This window comes from Lacerta agilis, chromosome 11 (genome assembly GCF_009819535.1).
Source record: "Lacerta agilis isolate rLacAgi1 chromosome 11, rLacAgi1.pri, whole genome shotgun sequence".
In the NCBI taxonomy this organism is placed as follows: Eukaryota; Metazoa; Chordata; class Lepidosauria; order Squamata; family Lacertidae; genus Lacerta; species Lacerta agilis.
Genome location: NC_046322.1, coordinates 55,645,069 through 55,663,411, shown reverse-complemented (window position 1 = coordinate 55,663,411; position 18,343 = coordinate 55,645,069). Strand labels below are relative to the sequence as shown.

Genomic DNA, 18,343 nt, shown 5'->3' with positions numbered 1-18,343 from the left:
CACTTATTGTGTACGTCATGGACATCAATTTTAATTGTTCCTCTTGTGACCATAAGCAAATATTCTTCAATGCTAGAACCAGACACCCAAGCTCTGTAATCTGTTCAGTTAGATGTAATAGAAATGAAAGCGCATACACAAGAGTTGTTGGGAACAATGGAACAGCACAGAGAAGCTAAAGAGGAGAACTAGCAAAGATGTATAAGTCTGATAATAAGTGTTGGAAATGCAAGGAGAGTGTTGGTACCTTTTATCATATGTGGTGGGAGTGTAAGAAGGTGAGGGCATATTGGGATATGATATATCATGAGTTGAGAAAAATGTTGAAATATAACTTTGTTAAGAAACCTGAAGCCTTTTTACTAGGTATTATAGGTACGGACATTGAAAAACAGGACATTAAGCTGTTCCAATACGCAGTGACTGCAGCTAGGATTTTGCTAGCACAAAGGTGGAAACAAGAAGAAATACCGACAAAAGAAGACTGGACAGTGAAATTGATGGAATATGCAGAACTGGATAAAATGACGGGAAGAATCCGGGAACAGCGGGACCAGAAATTCATCAAAGACTGGTTAAAGTTTACGAAGTATTTGAAAAACAATTTGCAGTTGAATACGCTAATAGGACTTCAAGAAGCTTTGTAGTTAATGTGTAGAAATATTATTGTAAGTATGGTAGTTAGAGTGAGAAAGAGATGAATGATAATGTAAGCAATGGTAGATTAAAGAAGTATAACACTAAAATGTAATTCTGAATGCCATGTGGAAGGTCTGAGGGAAGTCATGGCTATGTTAGCCAAAACTGAAAGAATGTATGTGAATGTATATTTTATTTTTTGTAGTAATTTAGTATAAAAATAATAAAAAAATATTTTTTAAAAAAAGAGAAGCTAAAGAGGAGACCTTTAGTACAATAATAGAGACACTGACAGATGAAGTGAATGTAGAACTTAAAGCACTCGGACAAACCAAACAACAGAAAAAGCCATGCCAAATATCCCAGCCAATCCACGCAAGAGTTCTACCAGTCCACCTACATTCCCTACCTGGATTCACTTATTACCTCACTGAGAACTTGTTTCAGTGATGAAATGATGAAAACCAACCAACTCACAGTTTACTGAAACTACTTCTATCTTACCTGCACCACACTGTAGAAAAAAAAACTTTAAAGCCCATGTCAATTCCATTCAGGAATTTTAAAAAATTGAAAGCTTTGGGGATGAATCTGTTACCTGGCATGAGTTGTGGGCAAAAAGGCATACCAAAGGCACTAAAATACTGTAGCTATATTATATTGCTATAATATAGAGTGTTTGCCCAGCACTGTGGGTAAGGCACTAAAAAGACCTATCAATTCCATTTGTCCATCGAACAACAGTAATGTAGGACCCTAAAACAAAACAAAACAAAATCTCTAAGGCTGAATTTCACACCTTTTTACACAGAATATGCCTTGGCTTTGGTGAATGTCAGGCATAAGAGCTGAAAGCAGTCAGACTTTTTTTTGTTAATGTTTGCCCATCCATAACATAAAAGGAAATATAATACAAAGTGGATCATTCTTTAAACAAAAACTGGAGTCTTCGGGGGTCTTGACCAGAACAGGCAATAACCTTTTCTATAAATTTCTCATTGGGATAGCCTTTTCTCTATGGACACTCAACGAACACAAGCCATTATCGAACATGGCCTTGTCTTCACCCTGCATAAAGTGCTAAAGGGTCATTCAACTGTGGAGGTTGTAACTGGGACAGAAAGTGCTGCAGGGATTGCCATGTTAATAGCAGGGGACAATAGTCCAATAGTTCAGTAGTCCTAAGGCTCATACTGCATATGTTTAGTGGACTTCATTATCAAGGTATTGCAATTTTTTAATGCGGCACTGTGGCACAAGACTATGGAACGAGAGACAAAGGTTAGTGACTCATAAGAAAAACAGCACTGGCCAGTAAATTACATACATATGCACAGTGCAACAGACTTACTGCCTTGCAGTCACTCAAAGAACTGAAAAGGAAAACTGGAACAGGAAAAGAAAAATAAGATGTCGTTTTGGTTAAGTATTCTCATTCAAAAGAAGCATAAATAATCAAGTTTATTGTAGCAGTGAGCCCTTCCTTTCAGAACAGCCTTTTTATCTGTCAGATAAGGCCCAGCTGGTACACTGGAGGGCCCAAGATTTGTCACAGGCTTTCCTGTCATCTGAGGCACAGCTCTTTTGCTGAAATGGATTCGTAATCATAATGGTTTAAAAGGATTTTACACACCATGCAATGAATTCAGCGCAGCATCTTTAAAGTGATGCTAATAACTCGCTGGCTTACGCACCAAGAGTATTCAAGAGACAAAGGAAAGGGAAAGATAAAAGCTTCCAACAAGATGCCGATGTCAGGGGCCCCTCCGCTCTGCCAAGAACTGGCATGGCTTAGTAGCCCCATACGGAAGAGGAGGAGGAGGAGGACGAAGGAGCAGGTGCAGGGCTGGAAGGATGGCACCCAAGGTGGAAGGATGAAGGAAGGTATCAAAGAGGGGGAAGCAGATCTGCTAACTCTCTCCATCACTCCTCCTGTGGGGTGCAGCAGAGCCTCATCAGGGAGAAAGGAGAACTTCAGCCAGAGGGAGATGCTGGACCAGAGGAAGGAGTGGCAGGAGGCAAAAGGGCAGGACATTTTTATCTCCAAGAATCAGGCATCACCTTCATAAGGTGGGCTCAGACCCACAGGGCGAGAGAGTCTTGTGAGTGAGCTCCTCCTGCCTCATCTTTAAAAGCTTGCTGGAAGGGCTGTGTCAGCTGTCAGGACATCTTTGTAATTTCCATTCAGCTATGAACCTCTTGCCTTGCTCTTATGCCTTGGAATCTTGACTTCTGGGCCTTGCGCTTGCTGCTGAGCAGGTACCACTATTACCCCAAATAAAGATCTCTTCCTTACTGTCAAGTAAGAGTCACTGCAATCGTATTTTGGGATGGCAGCCTGACAGCCATACACAAACTGTTAACGGCAAGAAAGGTCCTACGGGGGTGGCAGACCCAGGACCGGGAAGCTTTTTATATCCAACTTCTGGGGTGAGAGCTCGGGAGTGATGGGGGAAAAATTATCAAGTCTACAAATAAAAGAAGAATGGAATATCGAACCGGAGAAACTGGAAGGTGATGAACTGTGCACCCTGATGCTCTATGCGAGGAATGTTATGAACTTTGTCTGGATCTGTGGACATATAAGAAAGGAGGACAATTTGAGGAGCGGCCTCGGTGTAAGACAAAGAAGGAAAATGGATAGAAGAGGGATAGGATAAATTGTTTTAAGGGTAAAGTTAAGATGGTTTATTATGGTACCCTGAAGCCGGTGTGTCAAGATTTTAAGTTTTTGAACTAGAGAAGAGATATTGTAATTTTTTTTTATTAGCAGCAGTTTAAGGGAAAGAAGATGTTTGATATGATTTGTTTTAAGAAATATTATGTTAAGATATGAAGCTTTGTTATTAATAACTATGTAGTCTATAATATGACTAGATTTTATAAGTTAAGAAGTGATATACTATTGTGAACTAAAAAACAAGAATTTAAGAAGAATGTTTAGGTTTGAATTTGTATATGAATTTAATTTTAGAGATACGAAGTTATTAAAGTAAAATTTGGAATTGAAGCCGAAGGAGAGAGAGCAGGGGAAGTCAACGTAATGATTCAACCAAGAAATTTTTTTTTAATATGTAAACAAGAAGAAGAATCGTTGGTGTGTCTGTATTTGTTTTGTTATAATTGTAGTGGGTGGGTGTTTGGGTTAATGTTGGTGAAGATGTTGGATTGTTCTTTGTTATGGAAAAACCAATAAATTCTTTATATAAAAAAGGGGATTTACATTTCTGTTAAACTTTATGGGCTTTCACTTCTGGTTCTATCATTCTCTTTCCCACAGATAGTGGCATTAATTTATCGGCTTGCTTATTTAACTTCACTCGTGCTTCTCCTTCAGAATGCTAAGAGCAGATTACACATGTTTCTTTGTGGGGGGGTTACCCTGAGACTGATAACATCTATTAACACTTAATTTCAACAAATTCTAGCTAATCAAACAGAATTCACGAAAGCCACTAAAAACAGAAAAACTTCTTTAAAAGAAAGTTCATCATACTGTACTAGAAAGCCATCAGGAAAATTGTAGGCAGACCCCCCTCAGTATAATGGATATATGGGACACATTGGCCTTCTTATGTTGTCTATGTCTCTTGTGCATCTTGTTTTAAAAGAGAGCCAGTGTGGTGTAGTGGTTAAGAGCGGTAGACTATTAATCTGGTGAACTGGGTTCGTGTCTCCACTCCTCCACATGCAGCTGCTGGGTGACCTTGGGCTAGTCACACTTCTCTGAAGTCTCTCAGCCCCACTCACCTCACAGAGTGTTTGTTGTGGGGGAGGAAGGGAAAGGAGAATGTTATCCGCTTTGAGACTCCTTCGGGTAGTGAAAAGCGGGATATCAAATCCAAACTCTTCTTCTTCTTAAAATTATGGGTTTATTTATTTTGAGCTAAGGAAATGAGGAGAGCATTGAAGACTCCTCTGGAAAACTAAAAAATACATAGTGCAATTCTATACATTTGCACTCAGGTAAGTGGGTATAAGATTGCAGCCTCGATTTTATTCGTTCAGATATACAGGTCTAAATTCTGTCACACACTGCTAGCTGCTGAATCACTTATGCTTCTATTGAAAATGTACAATGCTACTAAAGGGACAAAACTTCCCTCCTTTTCATAAATTAACCACGTTGACAACAACCTACATAAGTAAAACAAGCAGCAGATTTCACTGTCTAAAGTAAAGTCTTCAGATACTGCAAACTAGCTTTCGTCTCAGGCATCATATCAAATCACTAACAAATGACAGTAGTTGTGGCCATTTAGGAAGGAAGGAAGGAAGGAAGGAAGGAAGGAAGGAAGGAAGGAAATATTTAAATAGAATCACACAACTTTTATCCTTTACAACAGGCTTCCTCAACCTTGGCCCTCCAGGTGTTTTTGGCCTACAACTCCCATGATCCCTAGCTAGCAGGACCAGTGGTCAGGGATGATGGGAATTGTAGTCTCAAAACATCTGGAGGTCCAAGGTTGAGGAAGCCTGCTTTACAATCTACAACACAATCCTATATACACCAACCTTCACCGGCCTGCTGTCTTCTAGATGTTTTGGACTGGAACATAAGAGCCTGCTGGATCAGACAGAAGCCTATCTAATCCCACATCCCATTCTCACGGCGGCCAATCAGATGCTTTTAGGAAGCCTGCAAGCAGGACCAAAGTGCTAAAGCATCCTCCCCTCCTGTGGTTTCCAGCATCTGGTATTATGAAGCATACAGCCTCTGAACATGGACAGAGCTCAAAAGGACTCTGCGTACGCACACCTCAAGCAGGGTCAAGGCCGGGAACATTCCCTGAGCCACACCTTTGGGGCTAGACCAGATTTTGCATAGCTCTTTCTTGAAACTGGACAATATTTCCCAGTGCATAAAGTTTGTGAATACCAAAACAAAAGGGTGGGAATATGGCGCTCATTTATTTATTTTACTCAAAAATTCACAGCCCTCTCTGAATGAACTGAGTTACTTCTCAGGCGCTTCTTTGGATCTGGGTTCAAAATGACTACAGTCACGTGAAATGGCCCGAGAAATCAAGCAAGAGAGTATAGCTGGTATAAAGAAACCATCTCGTACAGTGGGGAAGGGGATAGAAACATGCTACTACATGGCACTTTTAAACTAGCCCGACACATTTTAAACTGAGCTATCAACACTTACATTTCATTTGCTTGGAGATAGCCTTGTTGGGCTCTAGCCAGTGCTGAAGAAAAGAGAGGCAGAGATAAATGGTTAGAGCGTTGCAAAAGACATCAATTTTATTTACTGCCACAAGGTCATAATAAACTGACAAGCAGTTTTCATAACAGCTGTGATTTCTATTGTATTTTGTGTCAAAGAGCTTCAAAGGGATGCTTATACTTGTGGAAGGGTAATGAAAAAGAATCAGTTGAACGTGAAAGGCATAGCTAATGCAGTAAGAGTATGCACAATGTTTGTTCGAAGTCTGGGCCGTGTGGACAGGAATGGGAATAACTGAATCAACTATGAATCATAGAATCATAGAGTTGGAAGAGACCACAAGGGCCATCCAGTCCAACCCCCTGCCAAGCAGGAAACACCATCAAAGCATTCCTGACAGATGGCTGTCAAGCCTCTGCTTAAAGACCTCCAAAGAAGGAGACTCCACCACACTCCTTGGTAGCAAATTCCACTGCCGAACAGCTCTCACTGTCAGGAAGTTTTTCCTAATGTTTAGGTGGAATCTTCTTTCTTGTAGTTTGAATCCATTGCCCCGTGTCCACTTCTCTGGAGCAGCAGAAAACAACCTTTCACCCTCCTCTATACAACATCCTTTTATATATTTGAACATGGATATCATATCACCCCTTAACCTTCTCTTCTCCAGGCTAAACATACCCAGCTCCCTAAGCTGTTCCTCATAAGGCATTGTTTCCAGGCCTTTGACCATTTTGGTTGCCCTCTTCTGGACACGTTCCAGCTTGTCAGTATCCTTCTTGAACTGTGGTGCCCAGAACTGGACACAGTATTGCAGGTGAGGTCTGACCAGAGCAGAATATAGTGGTACTATTACTTCCCTTGATCTAGACGCTATACTCCTCTTGATGAAGCAAGCAGGGGTTTCAGTAGTGGAACAGAAATATATTTACAGGGTAGCATTCAACTAAGTTAGATAAACAAATTAGACCCATTTATATTAATGGGCCTAACTTATTCTACTCTGAGTAAAACTTAGCTGAATACCACCCACAACTTATTAATACAGGGAGCTAGAGAAGGCTCCTTAGAACAAACTTAAACCTCGATATATTATTTATTTCTTATATGTCATTGCTTCCTCCAAGCAACTCACGAATGGTTTACAGGTTCTTTCTCTCTCATTTTATCCTCAAAAAGAACCCTGTAAGAGAGGTTATGATGAGAGCAAGAAACTACCACATTTTCCCATGTATAAGACTAGGTTTCCCCCCCTAAATGTCAAAAATTAGGGGGCGTCTTATACACTGATAGTGCTGAGGGTGGATTGGCGATTGGCGAGTCCCCAAAAATAGGGGGCGTCTTATACACAGGAGCATCTTATAGACAAAAAAAATACAGTATATTTGCTAGAAAGTATCTCTAGAGCAAACTGCAGCTGCTGGCAGCGAGTGGGTATACGATTGGTGGCTTCGGCGAGGCATGCAGTTGGCAGTGGCGATGAGATGGGTGAGTAATTGTCGGCAACCCGCCCCCCAAAAAAGCTTAACAACTATGGGAAATCTCCCCCATTTTCTTAATTTGGAGACCCAAAAAATGGGGGTCGTCTTATACACGGGGGCGTGTTATACACAGAAAAATACGGTATATTCTGATTTTACCCTGTGAACTGCCCTGAGAGCTGCGGGTATAGGGCGGCATACAAATTTAATAAATAAAAATAATAGAATAAAATACATTAGCAGGAAAATAGGAAATTGTTTTCCCATTTAAATCTGATGTCACTTCTAAATCCCCACTGTGAAAGTTAGTCAAGGCTGATTTATAGCAGTGTTTTGAAAAGGCAAATGTTTGATGTAAAAAGGTAAGCTGTGCTGTATTTACACTGCATGAAGAAGAAATATAATTCTTCTTATAATTGCTTATATATACAGTGGCTTATATATACAGTGAAACCCCAGGTTACGTACGCGATCCGTTCTGAGTCGCGGTACGTAACGCGGGCGTGCGTATCACAAACGCACGAAAGGAAAATAAAAAACCCTGGAAGAAGCGCGATTTGAGCACTCCTGCGCATGTGCAAAATGCGCAGAACGCTTCTGCGCATCTGGGGGTCACACGCGGGCCGCGCACGCTCCGGAAACACTTCCGGATTGTGGGCATTCGCAACACGGGGGGTGCGTAACCCGGGGTACCACTGTAGTGCAAATTCCCACCAACTATGCAAATTTGCTGATGGTAATAATGTTGGTGATTAGATTTCACAAAGCCATGTCTAAAGAGGTCTGCTTTCCACTGAAAGCCAGGTGAAAAAAAATAGCTGCCTCGTACAACCACAGACACAATCAAGTACGCCAGGTGTAGCTAATGCACTGCCTTCCAGATTTTTGGCCTACAGCTCTGATAGTCAGCAACAGCAAGAACTGCAGTCCATTCTGCAAAACACTATGCATGTCAGGAGTGAGTCCAAAGGAATGTGAGCAAAGGACAATTTCTGCATGATCCACTTACAACGTTTCTATTATCATTACATTTGGTACTGTTTTTCCCTCCCTCAAAGAAGCTACAGGGCAGCATGGATGGTTCTCTTCTCATCTATTTTATCTGTGAAATAGATTAGGATCCCCAAAGTAGTGCCATGATGCCCCCACCCGCAACCATCTCCTTGGTGCCAATCAAGGCCCTCTGCCACTCCTCCCCCCCAAAAAAACTTTATTGAAAAATTTAAAAACAAACACCAAAAACTCCTTTAAAAAAATCAAAACCAGATGGAGGGTGCCTTGAGCTCATTTGTGTTTTGTTTTTTTACCTTGTGCAATGACTAGGCTCACTGGAAAGTGAAGAGTAGGCCTCCAGCCATGACAGCTTCTTCCATTCTTTTCCGCAGAGTGTTTCTGGTTGCCATGTAGACCCAGAGACATCTTTCATAGGCTGGAAGAGGACAGGGCAGCTAAAACTGCCAGATGTGCCAGGAGGCAGTGAGGGGGAAGAAGCTGGCACGCATTTTTTTGGGGGGGGGATGTTTGGATATTTTGCCAGTTGGTTTTGAGGTGCATATGTGTGGTATTTATTTGTGTTTCTCTGAGCACCACCAGTTTTCCTTTTGCAAAATGCTTAGTTTGTTATGCGCCGGTGGGAGGATAGTGGTTTGGTATTTGAAACTCAGACCCAACCTCTGCCTGGTACTGAAAATCATGGACAGGTTATTTGCATTTTGTGACTACTCGCTAGGCCATCACTTTGCGTGTCGAGGTCCCCAAACCACCCCTCAAATGAAACACACTTCACACAGAAATTTAAGGTTTTTGGCATAATTTTGGCCACAACTTTATTAAAATACAAAATATGTGAGTGGTTGCTTAGGCATTGGTTCAGACTGTCGGTCCCACTGGGGACAGAACTGTCATCCACCCGCCTGTCAGTAAAGGGAAAACACTTTGGGGAGAGAATGGGAGCTGGGGGTCTGACCCTCGCCTCTCCCCTAATGCTCCCAGGGGCTCTTGCGTGGGCCCTGGCCCCTGACCGGGGGATACGGACAAGCATGGCGAGCCCCTGGATTCCTTTAACGGAATTCCCCGCACAGCAGCAGCATTGGAGGGGCAGGCACAGCCATCCCTGCCCCTCCACCAACCAATTTATAACCAATGCCTAACCGCCAACCTTACAAGTTGTGACTAATTGCTACGCAGTAGGCGAAAACCAAATGGCACCAGCCAATCAGCCAAATGGAAAAATCCCTACCAGGCCCCTGCCCCAAAAGCAGACGACCCCATGACAGGCATAGCAAGGTCATACGCAGAGGTCTAATAATAATAGGGAAAGGGGGGGGTGATCCGTTGCACGCAGCAAAGAGGTATATCACGCTGCGAGCCAAGCAATATATAGTCACTGGGCTGTCCATCAACAAAACTACAGCAAAACTACAGGGAACCAGGCAGAGGGCCTTCTCGGTAGTGGCGCCCGCCCTGTGGAACGCCCTCCCGTCAGAAGTCAAGGGAATAAACAACTACCTGACATTCAGAAAATACCTAAAGGCAGCCCTGTTTAGGGAAGTTTTTAATTTGTGACTCTGTATTGTATTTTGGTATTTGTTGGAGGCCGCCCAGAGTGGCTGGGGAGACCCGGCCAGATGGGCGGGGTATAAATAATAAATTATTATTATTATTATTATTATTATTATTATTGCAACATAGAAATCTCCCCAATGACCCAGAGCCCAATCACAGTAATGGCCATCTGTCCAGCAACAGAGGGGTGACTTGCTGGCCCCCACCACAACACGTGCTCTCCATGAAGGAGATCCCGTTTTGTCACTAGACAAGCTCCCCATGACAACCATTTTGTGGCAGTGCACATAATAGCTTCACAGATCTCCAAATGAGCTCCCAGGCCAAAATAGTTAGGGATTTTTGGATTAGGTTTGTGAGTGACTAAGATCACCCAGCAAATTATGAGGCCTGGCACTGATTTGAACCTGGGACTCCCTGTTCCAACACTCAACCAATGCAATCTGTCCTCTTTTGTTCTCAGCTTCTGGCAAAAGAGGTTACATCATTTATTACAACTGCCCAGGAGAAGCTGGAAATTTGCTTTCAGGGTATGTGATAAAAAGCTGGAATCTTTCTATCACTTCCACTTAATAATTCATTAAAATGCTTATTAATTATTCCTATGAAGTTTCTCCTACTATCAATCTGCACTCATCTCTTCTTCAAATACAAATTTAGCAAAATTGGAATGCATGAGCAGGCAAATTAAATTATAGCAACAAATGTAAAAGGTGAAAATGAGTATCACTGACAGGGATCAATACAGTATCTGCTATATTAACAACCATGGAACCCAAACCTTCATATGCTGAAGTGATTTGAAAATGTCAGGTTTGCATCATGGCTCAATTAATTAACCATGGTATTTACGGTCAGAGTCGACTAAATCAAATAGGATAAATGCATTATTATGAGCTAATTTCAATATCTGTGAAGGTGTCAGACTGAAAATATTTAAAGAAGTATTTTTTTAATTGCTAAAGCAACGTGACCTCTCTGTCTTCTTTTACTAGGGTGGCAACTGCACCTGCAGTATGGTATCCCATTGCTTGCTGTGCGCTGACCTGTAATGTTCTTCACTTTCTATGCACTTGTATTAATCCTGGATCAGCATTTCGATGTCCCTGAGTCGCCATTTACCAGGCCAGGTGTCCTCAGGATGATTATCCACAATGCTGAGTAGGCCTATATGTTATGCATGGCTCCATGGCAAAAAAATGTCCGTGAAGGAAAGGTCATTTCACAAAGCTTAAAACCAAGTATTATTTAACAATATTATCAAATGGCCATTTCTCCGTATGAGCCTTTATATGCTATTTCGGCATCTAAATTAGTCATTCTTTGGGATGTTCCGATCTCTACATACTTAGAAGTGAAAATGATGCTGAAGAAATGCTACTTCGAATATTGTCCCTCAAATCATCATAAGGTCCCAATGTGATTTAGGACAGAAAATCTGCATCATCGTTGCCTCATCAGAAACTAATCCGGGGGGGGTGGGGGGATATACATGGATATTTTTGCGGCAGGTTACATGTCAAGCCTTTATTGCGGCAGGAGATATGTCAAGCCTTTATTTGTTAGATTCCATTGGCAAATAAGTGAAGATTGCAATGATGTCCCTGGTGTTCAGCACTGTGTACCGAATGTGGAATATCATCTGCCATTTTGCTATCTGGTCAGCAGGTTTGGGCAGAACCTCTTGAAAATCTTGAGTCTGCTTGAAAATTTACTTTCTTGAATCATTTTGTTTCACCTCCAGACTTTGCTACCTCACTAATTTACAGATCTCTTAAGTAGCACCAGACCCCCCCAAAATAGATCTTCTATTTGTTTCCCTGCTTTATCATCACTGTTTGTTTAATCCTGTCTTCTCACCTGTTATTATTCATAAGAGGACCCATTTTCATATCCCATAATAGATAGGCTCATTTCAATTAAAATGTATATGTTTTGTAGAAGTTGTTTCTTCCTAGTTTTTAGGGGGTAGCAGTCAGGCTTCATCTCACCTTTCAATAAGGAGGAATAGAGATATCTTACCACGGCTCCCTTAAGAGAATGGGGAGCAAGAATTTTCTAGCTGAACTGTAGTTGGATATAGAATCATAGAATCATAGAATTGTACAGTTGGAAGGCTTTTCTTCCAAGGGTCATTAGTCCAACCCCCTGCAATACAGGAATCTCAACTAAAGCATCCAAGACAGATGGCCAGATGCTTAAAAATCTCCAACGAGGGAGGGTCCACAACCTCCCAAGGGAGTCCATTCCACTGTCAAACAGCTCTGACTATCAGAAAGTTCTTCCTGATGTTTAGCATGATTTAGACAACTGGATTACTAGATACAGGATGAGTGAATAAAAGGTGCATAGTGGTTGGTTCAGCTGAACGCCTTCATAGCCTGTGATGAAATCCAACAAAGTCTGCCAGCAGAACAGCCACCCTTGGCAGAATAAACACTTCACGGAGTGGCCTTGGGCCCATAATCAGCCTAACCCACAGGGTATAAGGGAAGTACATAACTGTGATGGCCTGGGAGTCAGACTCTGATGCTGAACCTGAGGGATCCCAGCCTGCACAGGATTCCCCGCCTCCAGAACCAGCTGAGCCGGGGCCAGGGCTTGAGCCTGAAGGATCCCCACCTGTGCTGGATCCCCAGGTGCAGGCATCAGCAGAGTCTGCTCTGGCTCCTGATGGGAGGGAGGACCCATTGCCTGCAGGTGCTCCACTCCCAGCCTCTTCAGAGGAAGCTGAGGCATCCCCTGGGTCCAGTAACCCACCAGCCTCTCCTGAGCTACAGAGGCTCAGGGCAGAGAGGCGAAGGGAGTTAAGTGTCTGCAGGAGGAGTGCTCGCCTCCAGGCCCGGAGGAGAGGCGAGTCTCCAGAGGATCGGGGCGGCCCTAAGCATAGGGCCAGATAAAAGCCAGCCAGACCCAGCCCAAGTTGCGTGAGCAACATAGTTGCAAGCGTGTGCTCAACCTGCAACCTTGTGCCTGAACCTGCCTTGGACCTTGACCTGCTCCCTGCCTCGCTCCCCGCCGGACTGACCTCCTTTGGACCCCTAGACCCAGGACTGGACTTGGACCTCGCTTCATGGACAAACCCTTGGGGCCAGCACAGTTTGCTCACGCCACACCCGCACTCCCCCTTCGCTGGGGTGCGTTCGGGAGGAACTAATAGCCATGGCTGACCAGGCGGCTGCGCTGGTGGCATTGGCCCAGGAGAACCAGGCCTTGACCCACACCGTGCAGCAGCTAAGCAATGTGGTTACGGCGCTTCAGCAGCGTTTGGATGCCTTACCGGCTCCTGGGGCCGCCGCCCCAGCTCCTGGCAAGTACCCCGTGGCCCTGCCAGAGAAATTTGATGGGTCCCCAGCCAGCTTTCCCATGTTTCTCGCCCAGGCCAAGCTGTATATTCAGGGGCGAGCTCGGGATTTCCCCGACGACCGCACCAAGGTGCACTTCCTGATCAGCTTGCTGAAGGACCAGGCGGCCAAGTGGGCGTTGCCGCTGCTCCGGCAAGACTCCCCCTTGCTGACAGACTATACGGGGTTTTGCAATCTTCTGGAAACCACGTTTGCCAACCCTCAGAAGGGGAGTCAAGCCAATCGGGCAATTCGGCGGTTGAAACAGGGCAAGTCCACAGTGGCCATCTACGCCACAGAATTTCGGCTGCTGGCGCAGGACTTGACCTGGAACGACTCTGCACTGCGGGACCAGTATCTCGAGGGACTTTCAGACGAGGTACTGGATCAGCTGGCCACGTTGGATCGCCCTGCCACACTGGATGCCCTCATCCAACGGAGTCTGCAGATAGATGATCGGTTGGAGGACCGTCGCCAGGCCCGGGGCCGCCGGCACTCCGGGCTCCCAGCGCCGGTGCTTCCCTGCAGTTCCGTGGCCAGAGCTGAGTCATTGGAGGAGCCGATGCAGCTCGGGGCAGCGCGGCCTCGCCTCTCCCCCTCGGAAAAGACTCGGCGTCGGGAGGGGAACCTGTGTCTCTACTGCGGTGGGAGTGGACACTACGCCCGAACCTGCCCTGAGAAACGCCAGCCGCAGGTGAAACGGCCAACCCCAGTAGCCGATGGCCCAGGCTACCTGGGGCCCCAAGCATCGCATGATGGGCCCTCACCAGTGGAATTGCAACACCTCATGATACCGGTGCGTCTATACCCCCCCGGTGGGCCCTGGATTCTCACCCACGCTCTGGTGGATTCGGGGGCAACCCGCTCCTATATGGACTCTGCCTTCGCCACTCAGCATCAGGTGCCGCTTCAGAACAAGCCGGAACCAGTACAGGTGGAGGCAATTGACGGACGGCTCCTACGCTCGGGCGCGGTTACTCGGGAGACCCAGCCCTTGGTCCTGTGCTACCAGCAGCACCGGGAGGTGCGAACCCTGGACATTGCCACCATGCCCCGGTTTCCCCTGGTGCTTGGGATGGACTGGCTGGAGTCGCACAATGTTCAGATCGACTGGGTCAATCGGACTGTACGCTTCCCAGACCCGGGTTCCCATGCTCAGTCCGAGTTAGTAGCAGCTGCCCCCATGGGGCAGGCTGTGTCAACGCTCCCTGCCGTGTACCAGGACTATTTAGACGTGTTCGAGGAACAGGGAGCAGACCAGCTGCCACCTCATCGGTCCTTCGACTGCGGCATAGACCTCCAGCCTGGGGCGCCCCTGCCTGTAAGCCGCCTATATTCTCTTTCGGAGCCAGAGCGTGAAGCCTTGCAGGACTTCCTTCGCAAGAACCTGGAACGCGGGTTCATTAGGCCCTCTACCTCACCCACTGCCGCTCCTGTACTCTTCGTTAAGAAGAAGTGTGGGGAGCTTCGCCTCTGCCATGACTACCGGGCCCTGAACAAGATCACCATCCCAGACCGGTACCCCTTGCCCCTTATTGCAGAATTGCTGGAGCGGGTGCAGGGGGCGCAGATGTTCACCAAACTGGACCTCCGAGGGGCCTACAACTTGATTCGGATCCGTGCCGGGGACGAGTGGAAGACGGCATTCGGGACCCGGTATGGGCAGTTTGAATACCTGGTTATGCCGTTCGGATTGTGCAATGCACCCGCCGTGTTTCAACGGTACATCAACCACGTGTTCCAGGACTTGCTAGACAAATACGTGGTGGTGTACCTAGATGATATTCTGATTTATTCCCGTGACCCAGCCCGTCATGAGAGTCATGTTCGGTCCGTGTTGCAGCGCTTGCGGGAGCACCGCCTGTATGCCAAGCTCAGCAAGTGCGAGTTCCACCAGCGGTCAGTGGACTTCCTTGGACACCGACTCTCCCCTGACGGGGTGCAGATGGACCCTGGGAAGGTGGCTGCGGTTCGAGAGTGGGCAGCGCCCCGGAACCGCAAGGACTTACAGCGGTTCCTAGGGTTCGCCAACTATTACCGGACCTTCATTGCAGATTATGCTCATCGCACCACCCCATTAACCCGACTGCTGCGCCCCAAGACACCCTTCTCCTGGGATGAGGAGGCTGAAGTGGCATTTCAGGGGTTGAAAGCCTGTTTCCAGAGGGCGCCGATTTTACAGCATCCTGATCCCTCTCGTCCCTTCGTGGTGGAGACTGATGCCTCCAGTACGGCTCTCGGTGCCATCCTGTCTCAGCAACACGGACCCGATGCGCCACTGTTACCCTGCGCCTACTACTCCCGGCAGCTCCTTCCGGCGGAGCGTAACTATACCGTGTGGGAGCGGGAACTACTGGCCATCAAGGTGGCCTTTGAGGTCTGGCGCCATCATCTTGAGGGGGCACGACACCCGGTGGAAGTGAGAACGGACCACCGGAATCTGGAGTACCTCCAGACCACCCGCAAGTTGAACCAAAGGCAGATCCGATGGGCGCTGTTTTTCTCCCGGTTCCAGTTCCGGATCCGCTACATCCCTAGCTCCCAAAACCGGAAAGCGGATGCCCTGTCCCGGAAACCCGAGGACGTCGCAGACACTGTACAGCAGGCAGTACCGACGACTATCTTACCACCAGCCACATTCCTGGCCACTCAGGAGGCCAAGCCACTGCAGGCTCGGGTGCGAGAACAGCAACGGGTCGACGCTTGGGCTCAGGAACGGCTCCGGGAACTGTCTGACGGGTCATGCCCTCGATATCCAGGGCTGGCCCTGCACCAGGGCCTACTGCTGCACCAGGGTCGTCTATACATCCCACCAGGACCATTGCGGGCTGAGGTTCTCCAGATGTCCCACGATGCCCCAGCAGCAGGGCACTTTGGGCGGTACCGGACCACTCATCTGGTAAGCCGGGAATTCTGGTGGCCCCGCCTGAAGGCTGATGTGGCACGCTATGTTGCTGGTTGCGATGTCTGCCGGCGGGCCAAGGGTCCTACTGGGCGACCCCCCGGTCTGCTCCAGCCATTACCAGTCCCACCACGTCCCTGGCACACGGTCTCACTGGACTTTGTGGTAGACTTGCCCCCATCTCGTCACTGTACCTGCCTCCTGGTTTTCACGGACCATTTCACTAAGATGGTGCACTGTGCCCCCTGCCCGTCCATACCCACAGCTAAGGAGACGGCTCAACTGTACATGCAGCACATCTTCCGCCTGCATGGCCTTCCCGAGCGTGTGGTTTCTGACCGCGGCGTCCAGTTCACATCCCACTTCTGGCGAGCCCTGCACCAGACCCTTGGGACGGAGGTCTGTCTATCTTCGGCCCACCACCCGCAGACCGATGGCCAGACGGAACGGGCAAATGCGGTGCTGGAGCAGTACCTCCGGTGTTACTGCAGCTTCCAGCAGGATGACTGGGTCGATCACTTGCCATTGGCGGAGTTCGCCTACAACAATGCAGTGAACGCCTCCACCCAGCAGACCCCGTTCCAGGCCTCCTACGGCTACCATCCACGTTTGTTCCCGGACGTGCTGCCAGCTTCCGCGGTCCCCGCAGTGACAGACTGGCTTCAGGAGCTTCAGTCCCAGCAACAATTATTGATGGAGCAACTGCGCCAGGCCAAGGACGCATACAAGGCCCAAGCTGACCGACATCGTCAGGAGGGGCCAGAACTCCATGTTGGCGATCGGGTGTGGCTCTCTACCCGTCACCTGCATCCTTCTCGGCCCTCACGAAAGCTGGATGCACGGTTTGCCGGCCCATTCACCATCACTGCGCAGGTGTCACCGGTGGCGTTTCGCCTCCAGTTACCTCCATCACTCAAGGTTCACCCAGTATTCCACCGGTCCCTACTTAGTCCAGTCGCCCCGCCCGACGAGTTCCACCCAGACAATCCACGACCGCAGCCAGTTTTGGTTGAGGGGGAGCCTGAGTATGAGGTGGAGCGCATTCTCGACTCACGATACCGCAGGGGGAAGCTCCAATACCTCATCGACTGGAAGGGGTATGGGCCTGAGGATCGTTCATGGGAACCAGTGGAAAACGTCCACGCACCTGCCTGCCTCCGTGATTTCCATGCAGCTTACCCCAGCAAGCCTGGTCCGGCCCCTCAGTTGAGGGGGAGGCCTGGGAGGGGGGATGGTGTGATGGCCTGGGAGTCAGACTCTGATGCTGAACCTGAGGGATCCCAGCCTGCACAGGATTCCCCGCCTCCAGAACCAGCTGAGCCGGGGCCAGGGCTTGAGCCTGAAGGATCCCCACCTGTGCTGGATCCCCAGGTGCAGGCATCAGCAGAGTCTGCTCTGGCTCCTGATGGGAGGGAGGACCCATTGCCTGCAGGTGCTCCACTCCCAGCCTCTTCAGAGGAAGCTGAGGCATCCCCTGGGTCCAGTAACCCACCAGCCTCTCCTGAGCTACAGAGGCTCAGGGCAGAGAGGCGAAGGGAGTTAAGTGTCTGCAGGAGGAGTGCTCGCCTCCAGGCCCGGAGGAGAGGCGAGTCTCCAGAGGATCGGGGCGGCCCTAAGCATAGGGCCAGATAAAAGCCAGCCAGACCCAGCCCAAGTTGCGTGAGCAACATAGTTGCAAGCGTGTGCTCAACCTGCAACCTTGTGCCTGAACCTGCCTTGGACCTTGACCTGCTCCCTGCCTCGCTCCCCGCCGGACTGACCTCCTTTGGACCCCTAGACCCAGGACTGGACTTGGACCTCGCTTCATGGACAAACCCTTGGGGCCAGCACAATAACTCTGTAAAAGCTTGCAAAAAATCCAGGTATACGGTTTCTGCTCAGTCACCACATCTACAGTTTTGTTGACACCTCCAGGAGAATTCTGCATTGTCAGTACAGTATGTACCAAACGTGCTTTGGTGTTATGCAAAAGGTGCTGTGTGGCATGAATGAGATGAAGGTAACAAATACAGTATAGTAAAAACTGCATTGCTTTACCTTCCTTTTTTTTTAAAGGAATTTATTAAATTTTCCAATAAAACAAACAATATAAAATATAATGAAACAAACAACAACAACCACAAACTAAAGACTACAAAACTACAAAAATACAAAAAATAAAAAAATTCTACCTAACTTTATCTAACCTTCCATTCACATTTCATTTTCAAAGATACAAGTTCTATATTAAATAAATTTTGAA

The 18,343-nt window shown here is 47.4% G+C and overlaps 1 protein-coding gene across 2 annotated transcripts in view; it reads right to left on the bottom strand.

The window, feature by feature from the left end:
- FRMD3 (FERM domain containing 3) overlaps positions 1-18,343 on the bottom strand; it is a 146,588-nt gene that overhangs the window by 53,833 nt on the left and 74,412 nt on the right. For both annotated transcript variants that reach the window (XM_033163792.1, XM_033163793.1), the window contains exon 3: positions 5,792-5,834. In XM_033163792.1, coding sequence (XP_033019683.1) covers positions 5,792-5,834 — 43 coding nt within the window. The remainder of the gene's footprint in view (positions 1-5,791; positions 5,835-18,343) is intronic.